The sequence below is a fragment of the Neofelis nebulosa genome, chromosome 3, assembly GCF_028018385.1.
Source record: "Neofelis nebulosa isolate mNeoNeb1 chromosome 3, mNeoNeb1.pri, whole genome shotgun sequence".
Taxonomy (NCBI): domain Eukaryota; kingdom Metazoa; phylum Chordata; class Mammalia; order Carnivora; family Felidae; genus Neofelis; species Neofelis nebulosa.
In genome coordinates this window covers 105,957,102-105,974,763 of record NC_080784.1, presented here as the reverse complement: position 1 = coordinate 105,974,763, position 17,662 = coordinate 105,957,102, and the positions used below count along the sequence as shown (strand labels likewise).

At 36.8% G+C, this 17,662-nt stretch overlaps 2 protein-coding genes across 6 annotated transcripts in view; one reads left to right on the top strand and one right to left on the bottom strand.

Moving 5' to 3' along the window:
- LOC131508029 (uncharacterized) overlaps nucleotides 1-17,662 on the top strand; it is a 98,562-nt gene that overhangs the window by 17,101 nt on the left and 63,799 nt on the right. The window lies entirely within an intron of this gene.
- The window catches only part of PDE5A (phosphodiesterase 5A), a 142,509-nt gene that overhangs the window by 99,266 nt on the left and 25,581 nt on the right, over nucleotides 1-17,662 (bottom strand). For all 5 annotated transcript variants that reach the window (XM_058721503.1, XM_058721505.1, XM_058721500.1 and 2 more), the window contains exon 3: nucleotides 11,099-11,188. In XM_058721503.1, coding sequence (XP_058577486.1) covers nucleotides 11,099-11,188 — 90 coding nt within the window. The remainder of the gene's footprint in view (nucleotides 1-11,098; nucleotides 11,189-17,662) is intronic.

The following is a 17,662-nucleotide window of genomic DNA, read 5'->3' as shown; positions in this document are numbered from 1 at the left end:
TATGCATACTGACAAACCAGTTTTGTAGAGAGGGAAAAACTGTTGATTCCGGGCATGGGCCACTGGGAAGGGGGAAACTGCCAAGATTTGTCCTTGAGTGGGCGATATGGAGAGAGATCTGGTGCACACGTGTGAGACTGACCCTTGCTATTTCACAGACAGTTTGTCCCTAGAAGTAAAAGGGAAAACAGAGTATGTGGACTCAGATGCAGGGGCGGGAAAGGGAGACAGAATAAGTTCTCTTATAGAAGTATGCTTCTAATTGCTTTTTTTCACTGAAATATTTAGCAACGCCATCAGCCGAAAGTGGGGTGGGGAGGCAGCCTTGAGTTTCAAGGAGAGAGAAGAAACTATTCAACAGTAAAATAACATATCCCAAAAAAGAGAGCTAATCGTTTTGATCCCCACAAACCAATACTTTCTGTTACATGTTTTTCTTTAGGGAATATCACAACTCTCCTCTGTTACATCCTATCTAAAAAACCTAAATGTATTATAGATTCTTCTGCTTATTCCTCCATTTTATCAATCCCTCTATCTCTCAAACAGAAGTGCAACAAATCCACTTCTTGCTTCCTCTGCCTCAGCCTGGGTCCACTTCTAGCTTGGATTACTGCAAAAGCCTCCTTACCAACTTCCCTGCTTCTGGATACAAAACTTTATCCGTACATGAACAAATACGGAAATTATTTACTTATCAAGATCTATCAAGCGTCAACTTATGTGGCTCTGGGTTATATATTAAACAAGGAAACTGTCCATCATTAAGGCTGTGGCCATACAGATCTTTAAGTAATAGCAAATATTTCCCGCCTTAAAAAAAAAAAATCAGCACCCCCTCTGCAGGGCATTGGATGGCTCTTCATGATCTTGCCTCTGCCTGCCTACACAGTCTTGTCTTTGCGCCCTTCCCTCCTTCCAGTTTATACTCAAGCAAACAATGTGCCAAAGGACTAGACACATTCCCTCTGCTTTTGATTCATCAACGGATGCAGAAAACAATGGTGCAGAGAGATAACGAGGATATTCCAGTGAGCACTTCCTGTGGATATTATGAAGCAGAACATTAAATTTACATTACATGCAAACAGTGATCTCATATAGACCAGCATTTGTGACATAACATTTCAGAAGCCTCTTAATGCCTCAATCATTCGCCACAGCCCAAAGAAGCAGACATCTTCCTCGTTTCTCCTCAGTCTTCCTTTTTTTAAGTTTTCTGCTTCCTCTTTTCTCTTTCCCCCATGCCAACTGAGCCATACACACCGACTCTCCACCTTTGTTTAAATGTTGCTTCTGGTGATTCGTGTCATTGTTTAGTACGTGAAAGGGTGAGAAATAATTTTAACTGACAAACAAAATTCCTCTTTTATCAGCTGGCCATTTTTAAGGAAAGAGAAAAAGCCTCAAAGCAGATCTAGTACTTCCGGTGGTTTCCATCTCCTCAAATTCTTTAATACGCCGCTCTTCAAGACGTGGAGCGTAATTCCTCTCCTCTCGAGTCTGGGCTGGACTTGATGCCCGGGCTTCTAAAGAAGAGAATACCTTGAAGCCAAGGTGCACAACTCTGGTGACTCGGCCAGACAGGGCTCTGGAGATTCTTTCTTGCCCACCCTCTGCTACATGGTGAGGAAACTGAGCAACTTATGGACAGCCCCACTTGGTGAGGAACTGAGGCCTCCTGCCAACAAGCAAGCATGTGAGTGAGCTCTCTGGGAAGTGGATCCTCAAGCATGAGCCAAACACCTCTGCCTGTATCCTGAGTGCAGCCCCCTGCAGGGAACCTGGGCCAGAACCACTCAGCCTGCTAAGCTGCTCCACAATCCCTGAACCACAGAAACTGTGACATAATCTATGTGTGTTGTTCAAAATCACTCAGCTTAGGGCAATTTGTTACATTGAAAAAGACCATGAATACAGTACTTATGACCATCAAATAATGTGTAATAATCAAACAGATCTGGAATCCTAAATCCAGGTTACTTTTCACTTTATTTCACTACCATGAAGTGATGCAAATAGAAAAATATGGTTCAAAAATTTTTAAAGATCTTTATCTCTCGCTCTTTTTTAAATCTTCTTAAATATTAAAAAATATTAAAAATTTTTTTTCTTAAGCCTGTATTATTCACTTCCACTCTGGTAGAAGTGAAATAAGTAGAGATTTTTAGATGAGGTATAATAAGAAAGAATATAGAGTAATAAAGCACTTTACCTATGTAATCGTAGCTTTTACTAAATGAATACAGATGTCTGCACATATATCTATGGAGAGTAGCAATATTATTGACGACCACCTTAATCTGTTAAGAGTGCATGAAAAACTGAAAATTATTTAATAATTAAAAATCCTAATTATGTAGTTCTGGGTTAGATATTATACAAAGGAATTGTTTATGCTTATCTGCAACATGTTCCAGACCTCTACTAGTCATTATTTCAGGGCCTATGTAAAACTTCTCAAAATTAAATTTGTAAATGATCTATTAGATTAAAATGTAATGCATTTGAACAAGTGCTGGAATGGGTATCCTGAAAGTACTAATGAAGATAAACTTCATATTGAATAAAACATAGTCTTCAGTCTGAACCAGATTTTCTGAGCATTAAAAATGAGATTTGGGGAAAGACAGCCTATCAGTCTCAAGCTTTCATTCACCCTTTCTTCTTCTCCTGGATAAGCAGTGTAGCCTCAGGAATTTAACCTATTAGCATCTGTTGCTCTTAACAAGTGTTTTTTTTTTTTTTCTTTAGGAAAGTGTTTGCCATCTTCTTTGTAAAATACACTTGCTTATTATTTAAAAGGCAATATGGAAAAGCAATGAGAAAAGATCATCACCATCATGACATCAAGTCCAGAACAAACGGAAACTTTGTGGAGTACTTTTGTTTTGTTTCTAAAAGTAAGGCCACGAGAAAGAGTATCACTGGGGAACAAGTGCAATAAACAATTTATACGTTTTTTAAAAAGGCCACAAAACTAGCCAATTCTTTAAGACTAAAATAGATCTAGATCAACGGACAGTCTGCAATTAAACTCTGCTTTTTTTTGGTGGCTGTATTTTCATCTAGCCTGACTTAGAATTGAAGGATTATGCGTAAAGCCATAATGTTTATCTGTTCCAAGCTTACTTGTCAAATTTAAGACCCAGTCGGCAGTCTAAGCACGAGATGGCTGGCAAGCGTCTCCCCTGCCTCCACCCTCTCATGTAAAGCTTGTATGTGCTTCTCTCGTAAGGCTGTGATATAAACAGCAGGAATCTGCTGCAGGAGACCACAGCTTACTTCTTTCCTCTTTAATTTCTCTAGGTCTCAAAATTCAGTCATTCCTTTGACCTAGTGAGTTGAATACTGAACTCATTTAACACCTGTCTTGTTACCACGTAGTGATAGTTAACGTCTAGTGTACAAGATCTACATCTTGAAATTGAAAAAAATTTCCAGCAAGTACCTTCCTTGCTTCATTGTTTAAATATCCTCACTGCCTAGACCAGTGCTCTGCATATTTTAGGGATTCAACAGTTATTTGTCCAAACAAGATAATTCAGAGGAAAAAAATGAGATTACTTTAAAATAAACAGATAAGGGGGCGCCTGGGTGGCTCAGTTGATTGAGCATCTGACTTCGGCTCAGGTCATGATCTCACAGTTCATGGGTTCGAGCCCCACGTCGGGCTCTGTGCTGACAGCTCGGAGCCTGGAGCCTGCTTCAGATTCTGTGTCTCCCTCTATCTCTGCTCCTCCCCTGCTCACACACTGTCTCTCTCTCAAAAATAAATAAAGATTAAAAAAAATTTTTTAAATAAAAAATAAAATAAGCAGATAAGATCATAGAACCTAAATTCTAGAAAACTTTAGGTTTGCAGCAGGAATACACATCTGATTCCATTAATGCTTTATTTTGTGATTTCTGCAGGCATGAAATTTCTTTGATTCATCAAAGTATTTATCTCATAAAAACATTCATAAAAATTAGGGTTTTTTTTAATTTTCAGGTTTTTTTAAAAGAAGATATAAATTTAGATAGTTAGCTAAAATAAAATGTTCCTTTATCACACTGGAAAAAAGTTACCATGTATCTTCTCATAACTTATATTTGCGTCGGAGAGTAGTAAGTACGTCATCAAGTGTGTTAAAATAAAATCAGTATGCTAAAATAAAAATAAAGGAGGAAAAAAAATTTGTGATTCCAAATTAGATTTCTATTTAGTAACTACAGTCGACAGAGAAAACAGGTATTTCAGACGAGCCTGAAAGACAATATTGGATATAATCTCCAGCTCAGATCAGTAGGAAATTTTCAAAGAACTTGCATTATTTCACAACAATGCCTTCCATAATGCCTATAAATACAAAAGAACACGCATCTCTACTATGTCATAATGAGCAATACTTCAGGGGAGGGCAGTATTTGAGAAATGGGTCATCTGAGATAGAAAGAGTTGAATTTCCCTGCACTTCTTTACTAAACATAAAAGAATTGTCTGGTCATAGAAAAGACTAATGCCAAGCGACAAAAATAAAAACTGGTCCAAGTGCCAGGTCCAAAAAAATCCTGCAGTATGTCTGAAAGAAATCTGACAGCAGTCTTTAAAATTCATATGTTAGCTGCAATTTTTCTCATTATGCTTCATGTGCACATCATGGTTCTCCGCTGGAGCACGCTGGCCCAGATTAATATGAAACATGCTCCCGTAACTCTTTTATCCCTGGAGAAAATTTCCTCCTGGAGTCTGTCTGCAGAGTGGTTTAAACACTTGACATTAAAAGTCATCAGAATACAGCCAGATCTCCTTGTTTTCACCCTCAAGTCCTGCCTCTGCATGAGCGACACTAAATACACTAGTGTACCTCCCATCCCCCTCTCTTAGCCCTTTCACTGCAGTGGAAGAAAGTGGATGCAGTCATCACTTACAGCAGAATTATTTTTTTTTAAGTTTATTCATTTTGAGAGAGACAGAGTGAGTAGGGGAGGGACAGAGAGAGGGGGGAGAGAGAGAAATTCCCAAGCAGGCTCCACCCTGCCAGTGCAGAGCCTGATGCAGGGCTCAAACCCATGGAACCGTGAGATCCTGACCTGAGCGGAAACTAAGACACGGATGCTTAACTGACTGAGCCAGCCAGGTATGCCCCATTCTCACAGCAGAATTTTAAGAAACCCTCTTTCCCATGTTATTACTCTATAGCCAGATTGTCTATCTGTGTTGTTGTTGAACAGTCAACAACATAGCTGACTTACAATATTATACTAGTTTCAGGTGCACAGCATAGTGATTCGACAATTACATACATTATGAAATGCTGACCACAGAAGTGTAGTCCATCTGCCACCATACAAAGTTATTACAATATTGCTGACTGTATTCCCTAAGCCATACTTTTCACCTCCATGTCTTTTTTATTTTCAAACTGGAGGTTGGTAACCTCCTAATCCCCTGTTTCACCTTCCTCCCCTCTGGTGACAACCAGTTTGTTCTCTGTATTTATGATTCTATTTCTGATTTGTTTGTTTAATTTTGCTTTCTAGATTCCACATATAAGTGAAATCATCTGGTATTTGCCTTTTTCTGTCTGACTTACTTCACTTACACATTGCCTAGATTTGAATCTCAGCTTTGCCAGTTTTTAGTTATGTGACTTTGGGTAAGTTCCCTAAATGTTCCATGGCTGTTTTCTCATCTGTTAAGTAGGAACAAATAATGACCACCTTTTATGGCTGCTAGGAAGATTAAATGAATTAATATATGCCAGGTCCTTAGAATAGTTTCCACAGGATAGGCAGTTATTTCCAAGTTCCTACCCCACAGTCCTCAAACCACTCTAATATACAGCCTGGGCTGGCTATCTTTTCTCCCTTGACCCTTCCTCTTCTCATCTTCATTTATTTTCTCTAGCCAACAGCTCTTTGACCTTTCCAAAATAAATTGTTTTAATCTCTTCAAGCTTCTTCAGTACCCTCCCCCCCCGCCACTTTGTGCATTAACCCCATTCTCTTAGAAGGGAGCAGGACAGGGGAAGATTGCAAAAACTTACCCACTACAATTCTTTTCATAAATTTCTGTCACAGAAGTTTAGCAATATCTATGATCCTGATTTCTAAAAAAAGCATTGCTCTATCACACATTAAGATTACATCATTAATGAAAAGAACTCCAGAAAATTTTTAATTAGTTGATATATTTCAAAGGAAGACAAGGCAAATAAGGAAATTAAATATTTTTCTGAATCATAAAACTCTTCCTGAATTTTCTGCATTCTGTTATAGTTCAGGCTTTAGTATTCAATATTCAGCTTCTCCATTCAAGCAGCTTTCCAGCGTCAGTGTCTATGCCTTAAGACACTGGTCACTAACAAGTACCAGGACGTTTTGTGAACAATCAGTAAAATAAACTATTTACTGACTGTTTATAAAATCACACCTCATTTGAGGTTCCCTGGTAATTAGTTGGAATTGGCATTGGCTTACTCAATACAGTTGGACTAACAAAAGGGAAAACACCAAATTGATTTCACCTTATTTATGAGCACAAACAGTGAAAAGCATTTTTCTTTTAAGCTTAAAGTTAGGGGGCAACAGATCAGGTTAAGGCAGGGACTGCTCTGGTTATCACTTGGTCCTAGCTGGCTGGTTATACCATGTGGCTAATGACTTCTTCGTGTAATTATATCATTCCTTATCTCTCCTAAAAGTTCTGTTAGTTCTAGGTCTCCTTTTAAAACATAACATTTATTGATCACTTTCAGTGTGCCTGTAAGCCCTTAGCATGCATGAACCCATCTGTTCTTCACAGAAACCCTAGGAGTTAGGTCCTTTTATAACACCATTTTACAGATGAGAAAACTGAAAAACAAAGGGATTAACTAATTGCAACCTGGGTACTTATCAAGTGAGTGGTAATGGGATTCAAGCCCAGAGCCAGTAGTCTTAACAACTACTCCCAGGAGCACCTTGGTGGCTCAGTTGGATAAGGGACTGACTCTTGATTTTGCTCGTCACGATTTCACGGTTCATGAGATTGAGCCCTGCATGAGGCTCTGTGCTGGCAGCATGCAGTCTGCTTGGGATTCTCTCTCTCCCTCTCTCTCTGCCCCTCCCCCACTCACACGGGCGCATTCTCGAACTCTTTCTCTCAAAATAACTAAATAAACTTAAAAAAAAAAAAAGGCAATTACTCCCAAAGCTTTACTTGTGCCTTCCACCTTAACTTCAAAAACTTTGTGAAAAAAGAGTACTTCTTTATTTACACAAAAGTAACATTGCCCTGAGTTTGTCTACATAGCTATAAATTTGAAGATAATTCTGAAAGTCATATACTGCATCTTCTTACTGGCCTTGGTTCTGTCAGCCAAATTTCTTTCTTTCTTTCTTTCTTTCTTTCTTTCTTTCTTTCTTTCTTTCTTTCTTTCTTTCTTTCTTTCTTTTGCATAGCAGAGGATTCTATTCTGTTTCTCTTCATTCCTTTTTCTCTGAAGAAATGATTCTCACAGGAAATAATTTTGAACTGCATGGTGCCAGTATGGGAGAGAGGGAGCAGGTGGGAGAAGGTAGAGAGTGGGGACAGTCAGCAAGACCTTTTAAAAGCTGTGTTTGGAAACCCTCCTTTTGATAACGTTACTAAGTCTCTAGTGAAGTTACTGAAGGTTTCTTTGTTCCATGAAATGCTTGGTGTGAGTGAACTTTTGTGAAGACCAGTGAAGAGCCCTGGCTTCCTATCTAGTCATTACAGGGTAAAGCAGAGACAGCAGGAGAGGATGAAGGGACATGGAGGCAGGCAGACTAAGGTTGCTCAGGAACCTAGCAGGAATCTGAGGGAGAGCTCTGGACAATCACAATCTGGGACCTGTAGCTGGACCCACTTTAATCAGATCTGGAAGTAAGCAGACAGCCCTAGTTGAAAGTGGGGTTTTTTAAATATATATATATATATATATATATATATATATATATATATATATATTCATATAATATATTCATGTATATATTATATGAATATATTATATGAATATATATATATTCACGTAATCAAATTCAAATCATCCTTACTAAAACAGCTTAAGTTTTAAAAACTGATAATACCACATGTTGCCAAGGAGGTGAAGCAGCTGGAACTCTTATGTTGTTGGTAAGAACACATGTGGTAGAGCCACTTTGGGAAAGAGTCTGGAAGTTTCTTATAAAATTAAACATACACCTACCATATGACCTAGCAAGTCCCCTCCTATATATTTACCAAAGAGAAACGAAAGCATTATGTCCACACAAAGACCTGTATGCAAACACTCACAGTGGCTTCTTTCATAATAGTGGCTTTTTTCATAAAACTGGAAACAATTCAAGTGTTTATCAACCAATGAATGAATAATCAAACTAGTATATTCACGCCATGGAATAAATCACTCATCAATAAAAAGGAATTGGGATGCCTTGATGGCTCAGTCAGTTGAGCACAGGACTCTTGACTTTGGCTCAGGTCATGATCTCACAGTCAGGCTCGGCGCTGACAGAGCACAAAACCTGCTGAGGATTCCCTCTCCCTCTCTCCCTGCCCCTCCTCGACTCACACTCTGTCTCAAAACACATGAATAAACATTAAAAAAATAAAATAAAATAAAATAAAATAAAATAAAATAAAATAAATAAAATAAAATAAAATAAAATGGAACAAATTACTGATACTTGCAACAACATGGATGAATCTCACGAACATTGTACTAAGTGAAAGAAACCAGGCACACAAGACTATATACTGTAGGAATCCATTTATATGACATTCTAAGAAAAGGCAAAGACAATAGTGACAAGAAACAGACTAGTGATTGTTAGGGGTTAGCGGTTGAGGGAGGGAGGGGGATGGGATCAACTGCAAGGGGTACAGGGAAATATCTGAGGTGACAGAAATGTTCTGTATCTGGATCGCAGTGATGATTACATGTCTGTATACACATTTGCCAAAACTCATCAAGCCATACACTTAAAATGGATGAATTTTATTGTGTTAAATTATACCTCAATACAGCCTTTTGCTTGTTTTAATTTAAGTCATCTTCCCAGGTAGTCATAAAGAGAGAAACACATGTATCCTGTGGTCCCACTCACTCTGCCCTGGTGGTTTTGTTGCACATTCTCATGGGTTCCCCTAATCCCCAATGTTGGTGAGATTGTTCACACTATTTAGAAAGAGAAGTTAATCAGAGAATGATTCAGGCTGAGTCTTTGGCCAGTACAAAGTTGTTTCCTGGATCACAATTTTCCCATATACTTAACTAACTAGAAGCTGAATACAGTCTTCTCAAGTGCACAGAATCCTAGCTCTTGGTTTACAACTACGGCTATCAGATAAAATACAGGAAAGCTAGTCAAATTTAATTTCAGATGAGCGACAAGTAATTTTTAGTTTAACTACGTCACAAATATTGCAAGGGACATACTTCTTAGTTGCTATATATGGCAACCCATCGTTAGTCCATGCATTTTCCATTTTATTTATTCACCCACATAATTAACCAATTAATTAACCAATGAATTAATTAATCAATTGAGTAGTTAATTAATTAATTTCATATTCATGGTTTAACTGCAAGTACTTTTAGTGACTTTGGCTCTAACTATCCCCTTTAAAAAACCAGGTAGCAACTCTAAGACACTGAGAACTTATTTTAGACTACTGAAAAATAGTCTTGTTTAGGATCCTGTTAGTCAAATTGTGATCTGCAGACTTGGGGTGTCTGCATCAACTGGGTGCTTGTTAGAAAAGAACCTCAGGTCCCACCTAGGCCTACAGAATTCAGAAACTGCATTTTAACAAAATCCCTATGTGATTCATATGCACATTCATGTCTTAGAAGCACTGGTTTAGAATGCTGTGTTTTAGGAAAATTCCCAGGGCATATAGCAGGGAGGACTGAAGGGAAACTGAATGCAAGTACAGAAGCCTCTTACGAGAATATTTTAAAAGTTCAAGCACTGCTTCAATATCTGAATTATGGCAATAAGTATGAAAGGAAAGGAACTGAAGTGAGAAAAATTCCAACAGTGAAAATCAATGGAACTTGGTAAAGGACCGGATGGAGGAGAGAAAGGAAAGATGTCATAATTTGAATATATATCAAGCAGCAGCATCGAAGTGTTTTTAGTATCTTTGGTAGTGGTTCTCAAATCTAGCTGCATATTGTAATCACCTGGGAATGTCAAAATACTGATGCTTGTGCCCCAACTCCAGAGACTGATTTCTGGTGAAGCCTCGGCATTAAAGTTTCTCAATATTTCCCAAGTGATTCTGATGTGCAGCCAAGGTTAAGATACCCCAGTGTGGGTGCTTCCGATGTATTTGTTTTCACTTCGAGTAGTGATTTTCAACCCTGGCAACACTTTAGAATTATTTGGAGAGCTTTAAAAACATATCAGTGTCTATACACTGCCCTTAGAGAGTCAGATTTAATTGGTAGTATTTTAGAGTTCCTCAGTTGATTGTGATGTGCAGTCAGGACTGAAAACGTTTAACTGAAACATACAATTTGACTGTTAATTTATTAACTTTTTTTTTTTCAAATAAGTATGGGTGAAGAGGGAATTTAGTGCTAACAGAATCCAAACCTTCTAGGCAGATGAAATATAAACCAAAACATTTCATTTGCTTGTTATAATTTCACAATGAAATGTACTTGGAATTAGCTACAATTTTCATGTTTTCAAAACCTCATTTTGAATGCCTCCCCACAAAATCAGCTGATGACCATTACAATTGGATAACCATTTATGAAATGAACATTATTCAGATGCTTCCAATATAATGTGAAATAAATTGATTCTAACCACAATCACAATTATGTATTGTAAAAGAGAATAAGGCCCTAGGGTGGTGGTGGGGTAGTGAGGTAAGGAAATAAAAAGTCTGAAATCTAGTTCTAAGTCAAAGTAAAGTCTCTATCAAGATTCAGCCCTATCTAAAGTCCAAATAAAAAAAATCTAGGAGAATATTTAAGCTCTTTGTAATTAACTTGTCACTACAGTATTATTTCATAAACATGCAAAGTAAAAGTTTTTTTCAAAAAGAAAAGTGTTTCCAAATGACCTTTTACAAAATGGAAAATTGGCTTACCTCTTCCCTATGATTCTTAATCGGCATACAAAGAATACTTTGTGTCCTGTAGCCTGTAATTTGGTCAACTTCTGCATTGAACCGAGGATCCTAGTAAAGAAAAAGAAATTCAATTTAATGACTGACCTGTTCAAGGACATATTTGATTTTTCTGATTTATAAGATTAGAAAAATCTAACCTTCAACTTACCTTGTTGCTCTGAATGACAATTTTATCATTGGGTAAGACATCAAATCATCTAAGTACATATCATCTTTGACAAAGATAAATTTATATTTTTTAGTAGCTAGTGTTTATGAGAACCAAAAAAATACAGACTCAAACAAATGTTCAGAAATAATGGAAATTCAAAATATTAACTGATTTAGATAGCATTCCTTAGACTCACAAAAAAGCGGCAACTCTCCACCTCTGTAATACAATTTGCCTGTTCCCATTTGGCTATCTGATTCTTCTGTGCCATCTTAAAGAAAAGCATCTCTGCTCTGAAATTTTTCCTATAAAACCTACCAACTCCAAAGTGACCAGCTTAATATTGACTTTACTTCTCATATAATGGTGTTTATATTTTACCTCAGTATTCTGTTCTTTTATCTCAGGTGTTCATAGGAATTTTAAATATTTTCATGTGTATGTGTACGTAAAACAAGCTGTATGGCCTCAATCAGACTGTAAACAACTCCTTAATCTTTGTATTTTTTTTTCTTCTTACAAATTACATCATACACATCCAATAACCACAAAGGACTTCTGAGAGGTGTAAAAGTTCTAAATATGGGTCAATGAAAGAAGGGTACAGGCTATTTTTGTTGAACTTTAGATTGGGAATATTAAAGTTAGGCTATAAACTCTATGAGGGGATTTTTTTTGGGGGGTTTGTCACTGTATTCCCAACACTAGCAAAAGAAGTCCAAAGCATTTGGTAAATAAATGAAGGACTTAATTAACAAATAATATCACCGTTATCAAATGTGATCATTCTTAGGTTATTATAGTTTAAAACAAACCTTGTAAGTGAGGGGGAAAACACACTAGGTGAAATGGACAGATACTACTATATGAGATAATATTAGAATGGAAACAAACATACCAGAATGAGTGTTGTTCCCCTCAAAGCAATAGTCTTGGGAAGTTACATGCTCAACCTAATTATAGCAACATTGCTCTAAAAGCTCTGTTTTTGGAATTCCCTTCAGAGAACATGGAATAGCCACACTGGAAAATCCTCATCTTTGAAAGTCATTTATTTATTTTTTTAATTAGTCAAGTCATGTAAAGCCAAAGCTGTGAATGAAGTAAATGATTACACTAGATTCCATCAACTGGGGTCAGAAATGAGGCCAAATTTCCCAAGAAAGTCGAACTTGGCATTAAAGAGAATTTCAAGACAGATGTTATAAAATAGTGGAAAATCAGTATAAATATTTTAGATTATAAATAAACAGTACTGCATTTTTGCCTTTTTTTGCAAACATGCTCAAAGTTATACTGAGACACAGGGAAAACTTTGGCTGAATATTTAAAAAAAATCTTTCTTAAATAACATACTATATTGGAATGTATCTAAAAAGGCAGACAGGATACTGATATTGATGAATTAAAGAGGTAAAAAATTATTAACTTATGTAGTGGGTTATTCTACAAGCTAATAATCAAAATATGAATAAAATGCATCCTCAGCATTTTTGTTAATGAATATTTAAATTACAAGACCAATTTATAAAGAAGAGAACCAAACTCAACTATCTAATCAAAGCAATAGAGTTTGACAGACTGACAATAGGACTTTCACAGCTTTGGGGGCATACTAAGAGCTTAAAATCAACAGCAGCCTAAATTTCATTTCATTGAAGGAGGTGGGAATAATGTATGCTTCAAAATCATCTTAGGTGAATTTGGTCATCTCAAAGAATTTTCCTAACAATGCACTCAGGGCAAAGGCAATACACATAGAGAACTTTTAACTGCTCTAGCTCCAGCCAACACCAAAGAAAAAATGGAGCGGTACTATTATCATGATTATTCCTTTGACTGTTTATGAGAACAGTGTAAAAAAAAATAAGCCTTGGATATCCACTTGCTAAAATAAAGCAACTGGTACCAGACATGCCCTCCTACTGAAAAATATAAGACTAGACAAATATATGAGACAGCTAAACTACAGACCATGAAAATGGGGAATACACATGACAACCAGGCAATACTCTGGCTTTCTTCCAGGGGCATTTTCCTGCTGGCAAGAAGGTAGGTGGTACACAAGTGCAGTAACAGTTCCATATGGAATTGAAAGGAATTCAGGGCTTCTAAAGTGGCTAAAATTTGCGAGGCAAAGTACCTAATAAGAGAGCTATGTTGGGGAATTAGGGGAAGGGGTAAAAGGAGTGGCAAAAGACTGAGTGGCTATTCACTTCAGACATGTATAGAGCAAGGCTCTAAGAGAACTAGCTAAAATTATGTGTTGAAGGCTGAAAGCAGAATGGTGATACCAATTAGGTAAATATTTGGAGGCACTGGAGCTCCAGCTCAAACAGAAGAGAGACCTCACTAAGCACCTCAGGCATTCAGCTGAGACACAGAAAGGCTACTCCTTAGGAGTAAGGACCATACCCTTGATTTGGGAAGGGGTGTAGAGACAGTATTCAAAACAAAAATAGATCTACCTTAACAATAACACCAAGTCTGGCAGAACCAAAAAGATCATTTGTAATTTCACCACCTACAAGAACAAATATCAGCCCTCTTTTAAAGAAGGATGATATGATCCAAATGCCCTGCAAGAAAACATCCACAATATCCAGCATACAATAAAAAATCGCAACACATGTGAAGAAAACTTGCAGTTGCAACCCATAGTGAGGAGGAGAAAAAGTAGTCAATAGACAATGACTCAAAAATGATTCAGATGTTAGAATTAACAGACAAGGACTTAAAAGTTTCTATTATAAATGTACTTAAGGGCTTAAAGGAAAACATGGTAATAATGAACAGATGGGAAACTATAAAAAAAAACTTAAAAAAACAACAAATGGAAACTCTAGAGCTGAAAACTACAATGTCTAAAATGAAAAGTTCATCGATGCATTTAATAGCAGATGAAGAACAAAATAAGAAAGGGTCAGCGAACCTGAAGACAAATCAACAGAAAGTACTCAATCAGAAGGACTGAGAGGGAAAAAGCCTATAGAAAGTTAACAGAGCCTTGGTGTTTTCTGGGACATCATCAAGTGGTCCAGCATACATATCATTGGAGTCCCAAAGAGAAGAAAGAGGATGGAGTGGAAAAATACTTAAAGACATAGACCAAAATTTCTCCAAAGTTAGTGAAAATCTTAAACTTACACACATATTATGAAAATGATACATAAGAAACGTAAGATGAAAATACAAAGGATAGCTGACTTCTCATGAGAAAAGTGAAGACCAAAAATATGGGAAAATTCTGTTAAAATGTTGAAAGAAAAATAATTATTAACTGAGTATTGTCTATCCAGTGAAAATATCTTTCAAGAATACAGGCAAAATAAAGGCATTTTCAGATAAACTAAAACTGAGACAATTTGTCACCACCAGACTTTTACTATAAGAAGTGCTAATGGAAATTGTTCAGCCTAAAGGGAGAGACACCAGATTCTACAGAAAGGAGTAAAGAGCTTGGGACTTGGTTTGAACATGCATAAATATGTAAAGATAAGGAAGCCTGGGTCTTCATTTTTTGAGAAGGAAACACCCAATAGAAAAAGGAGGAAGAGAAACAAAATGCACCTTGAGGTGTTGAAGGTATCACTAAGAATTCTTTGATATAAAAATAAATAAAATATAGGCATGTGTTGTATATTTACATATTTTTTTCCTAGCTCTGTCTACTGACATACTGGTAGCAACAAACACATACCAGAAGTAATGAACGCATCTAGTGCTCACATCTTGGCTTCTATCTTGGTTATTTCCTCCAATGAAAGGAATCAGAGTTCCTTGGGAAATGAATGATTCTAGGGCTAGGACAGGGAAAGTATAAGATAAGCCTGGAACATATTGTTAAGCCAATTAGAACTTTCAGACCACAAGAAAGCAAGAAAACCCAGAGTGATGGCAACATAACAAAAAGATACAGAGCCTGGCGAATTGGATATAATTTGAGAATTTGAATAAATAAAGATAATAACAGATCATAACTCATTAAACAAAACAAAAATCTGTGAGTCCATAGTGAAATAAATAAAGGAATGTATGAATAAAGAAGGCAAACTCTTCGTTACATGAGAACTAAAAAATATAGAAGTTATGATGGAGTTAGCGAATCAATGGATACTAAAATTACCACATGTAGGTTCATGAAGAATAGAATATTTACACAATATCAAGGTACCTCATCATAAGATTTATTAATTACAATAGAAAAACTGTACCTTTATAGTGGAGAAACCTAGTAGACACCACTAACCAAGTTTTCAAAATTAACATCAACACTGGGATAAATCAAAATCACATGCTTCCTGGTAACATATGTTGAGAAGACTGTGGGTATTTAATAAAATATATATTTAGTCTTTGTCCCAGGTTCCGGCACAGAGCTCCTAAAATCCCTGTAATTCCCTGAGTAACAGGAAAGTCTTTTGATAGTCAACACAAGCCCCTTTCAACTGTACCTGTGTTCATGCTAATGAGATGAGTCATAAATGAGTGGGCCCCAGAGAGCTTCCAGATGGGGACTGGCTACAGAAAAATCAATCAACTTATTATAGGGTTAGAACTCTGAACCCCACCCCTGACCTCCAGAGAAGGGAGAGGGAGCTGGAGATTGAATTCAATCTAATGGCCAATGGATTTAATCAGTCATGCCTACATAATGAAACCTTGATTTAAAAAAACCTCAAAACAATGAAGTTTGGAGGAGTGTCCAGGTTGGTGAAGATATCTACGTGCTAGGATTGTGGTGCACCTCCTGGAAGAGGAATGGAATTTCTGTGTTCCCCCACCTCCTATTCTTTGCCCTAATGCATCTCTTCCATTTAGTTGTTCCTGAATTGTATACATTAAAATAAAACTATAATTGTAAATATAGTGCTTCCTTGAGTTATGTGATTCATTCCAGCAAATTATTGAACCTGAAAGAGGAATCACCTAATTTGTAGGTTGGCATAAATGTGGGTAGCTTGGGGGCCCTGTTTGTGGCTGGTATCTGAACTGGGAACTGTGGACAATCTAGTGGGATTGAGTCTTTAGACTGTGGGGTCTGTGCTAACTAGTAGCAGTATAGTGTCAGCAGTTAGTTATGAGTGGTAGTTAGTGCTAACTACTAGCAGTTAGCATCAGAATTGAATTGGGTTGTAGGATATCCACCTGGTATAGGAAAAATGAAGAACTGACTGTTGTTTGGAAGCCCAAACAAGGTCTCATCATTGATATCTGTGGTTCTGTCCAAAATGCCTACTTTGAGTCTCCTCAAAAATTTGACAAAATAATTAGCCTGTACTCTCAAAATATATGTACAGATAGATAAAGAAACAGAGAATCTATTCCAGATTTAAAGAAGACTAAAGACACATGACAAGCATATTCATTATATAATTCTGGGTCAGACCCTTGATCAGAGGAAAAAATAGCTATGAAGAACATTAATGGGACAATAGACTAAATTGAACTATGGACTATTAGGTAATAGCATTGTATCATAATCCTGATTTGGACAAATGTATTCAAATTATATAAAAGAACATCCTAGTTAGAAAACATTCACTGAAAAATTTAGTAAAAATATTTCCAACTTTTTAAGTGGTTCAGAAAAATAGTATACACGTATTACTTACATGTATTATATATGAAAGAAAAAAATGATAAAGTAAATGTGGCAAAACATAAGCAGCTGGAGAATTTGGGTAGTATGTATATGGAAGTTTCTTCTACTAGACTTACAACTTTCCCTTAAGTTTGAAATTACATAAAAGTAAAAATAACAGAAAACAACATAGACTTGCCAATTTATAAGCTATTTTTCTCTTACAGAGTGGCATTTTTAAGACAATGTCTAAAACTTATTAGAACATTAAACAAAGACAGATATAGTGGTTCCCACACTATGTTCCTTGGGGTACAATTAGATCATGACAGATTGGTAGATTTATCAAGATTAAAACAGTTGATATTGTTACTTCTTTCTTCTAAAATTCATTTTGGAAATCATTTTACTCATTAGAAATTCTTTGAGAGAGCTCATAGTTCTTTTTTGTTTTTAATTTTTTTAACGTTTATTCATTTTTTTGATAGAGAGACAGAGCATGAGTGGGAGAGGGGCAGAGAGAGAGGGAGACACAGAATCCTAAGCAGGCTCCAGGCTCTGAACTGACAGCACAGGGCTCGATGCGGGGCTCAAACTCACGGACTGTGAGATCATGACCTGAGCCGAAGTCAGATGCCCAACCGACTGAGCCACCCAGGCTCCCCAGAGGGCTCATAGTTCTTTAGGAAAACTTCTTGATAAAGTGAGATGTGCAAAGTGAGAGATGGTAAAGACTTACTTATCTTGATAAGGAATGCAAAAGGAGGAATAAAGTCATCGGGGTGGG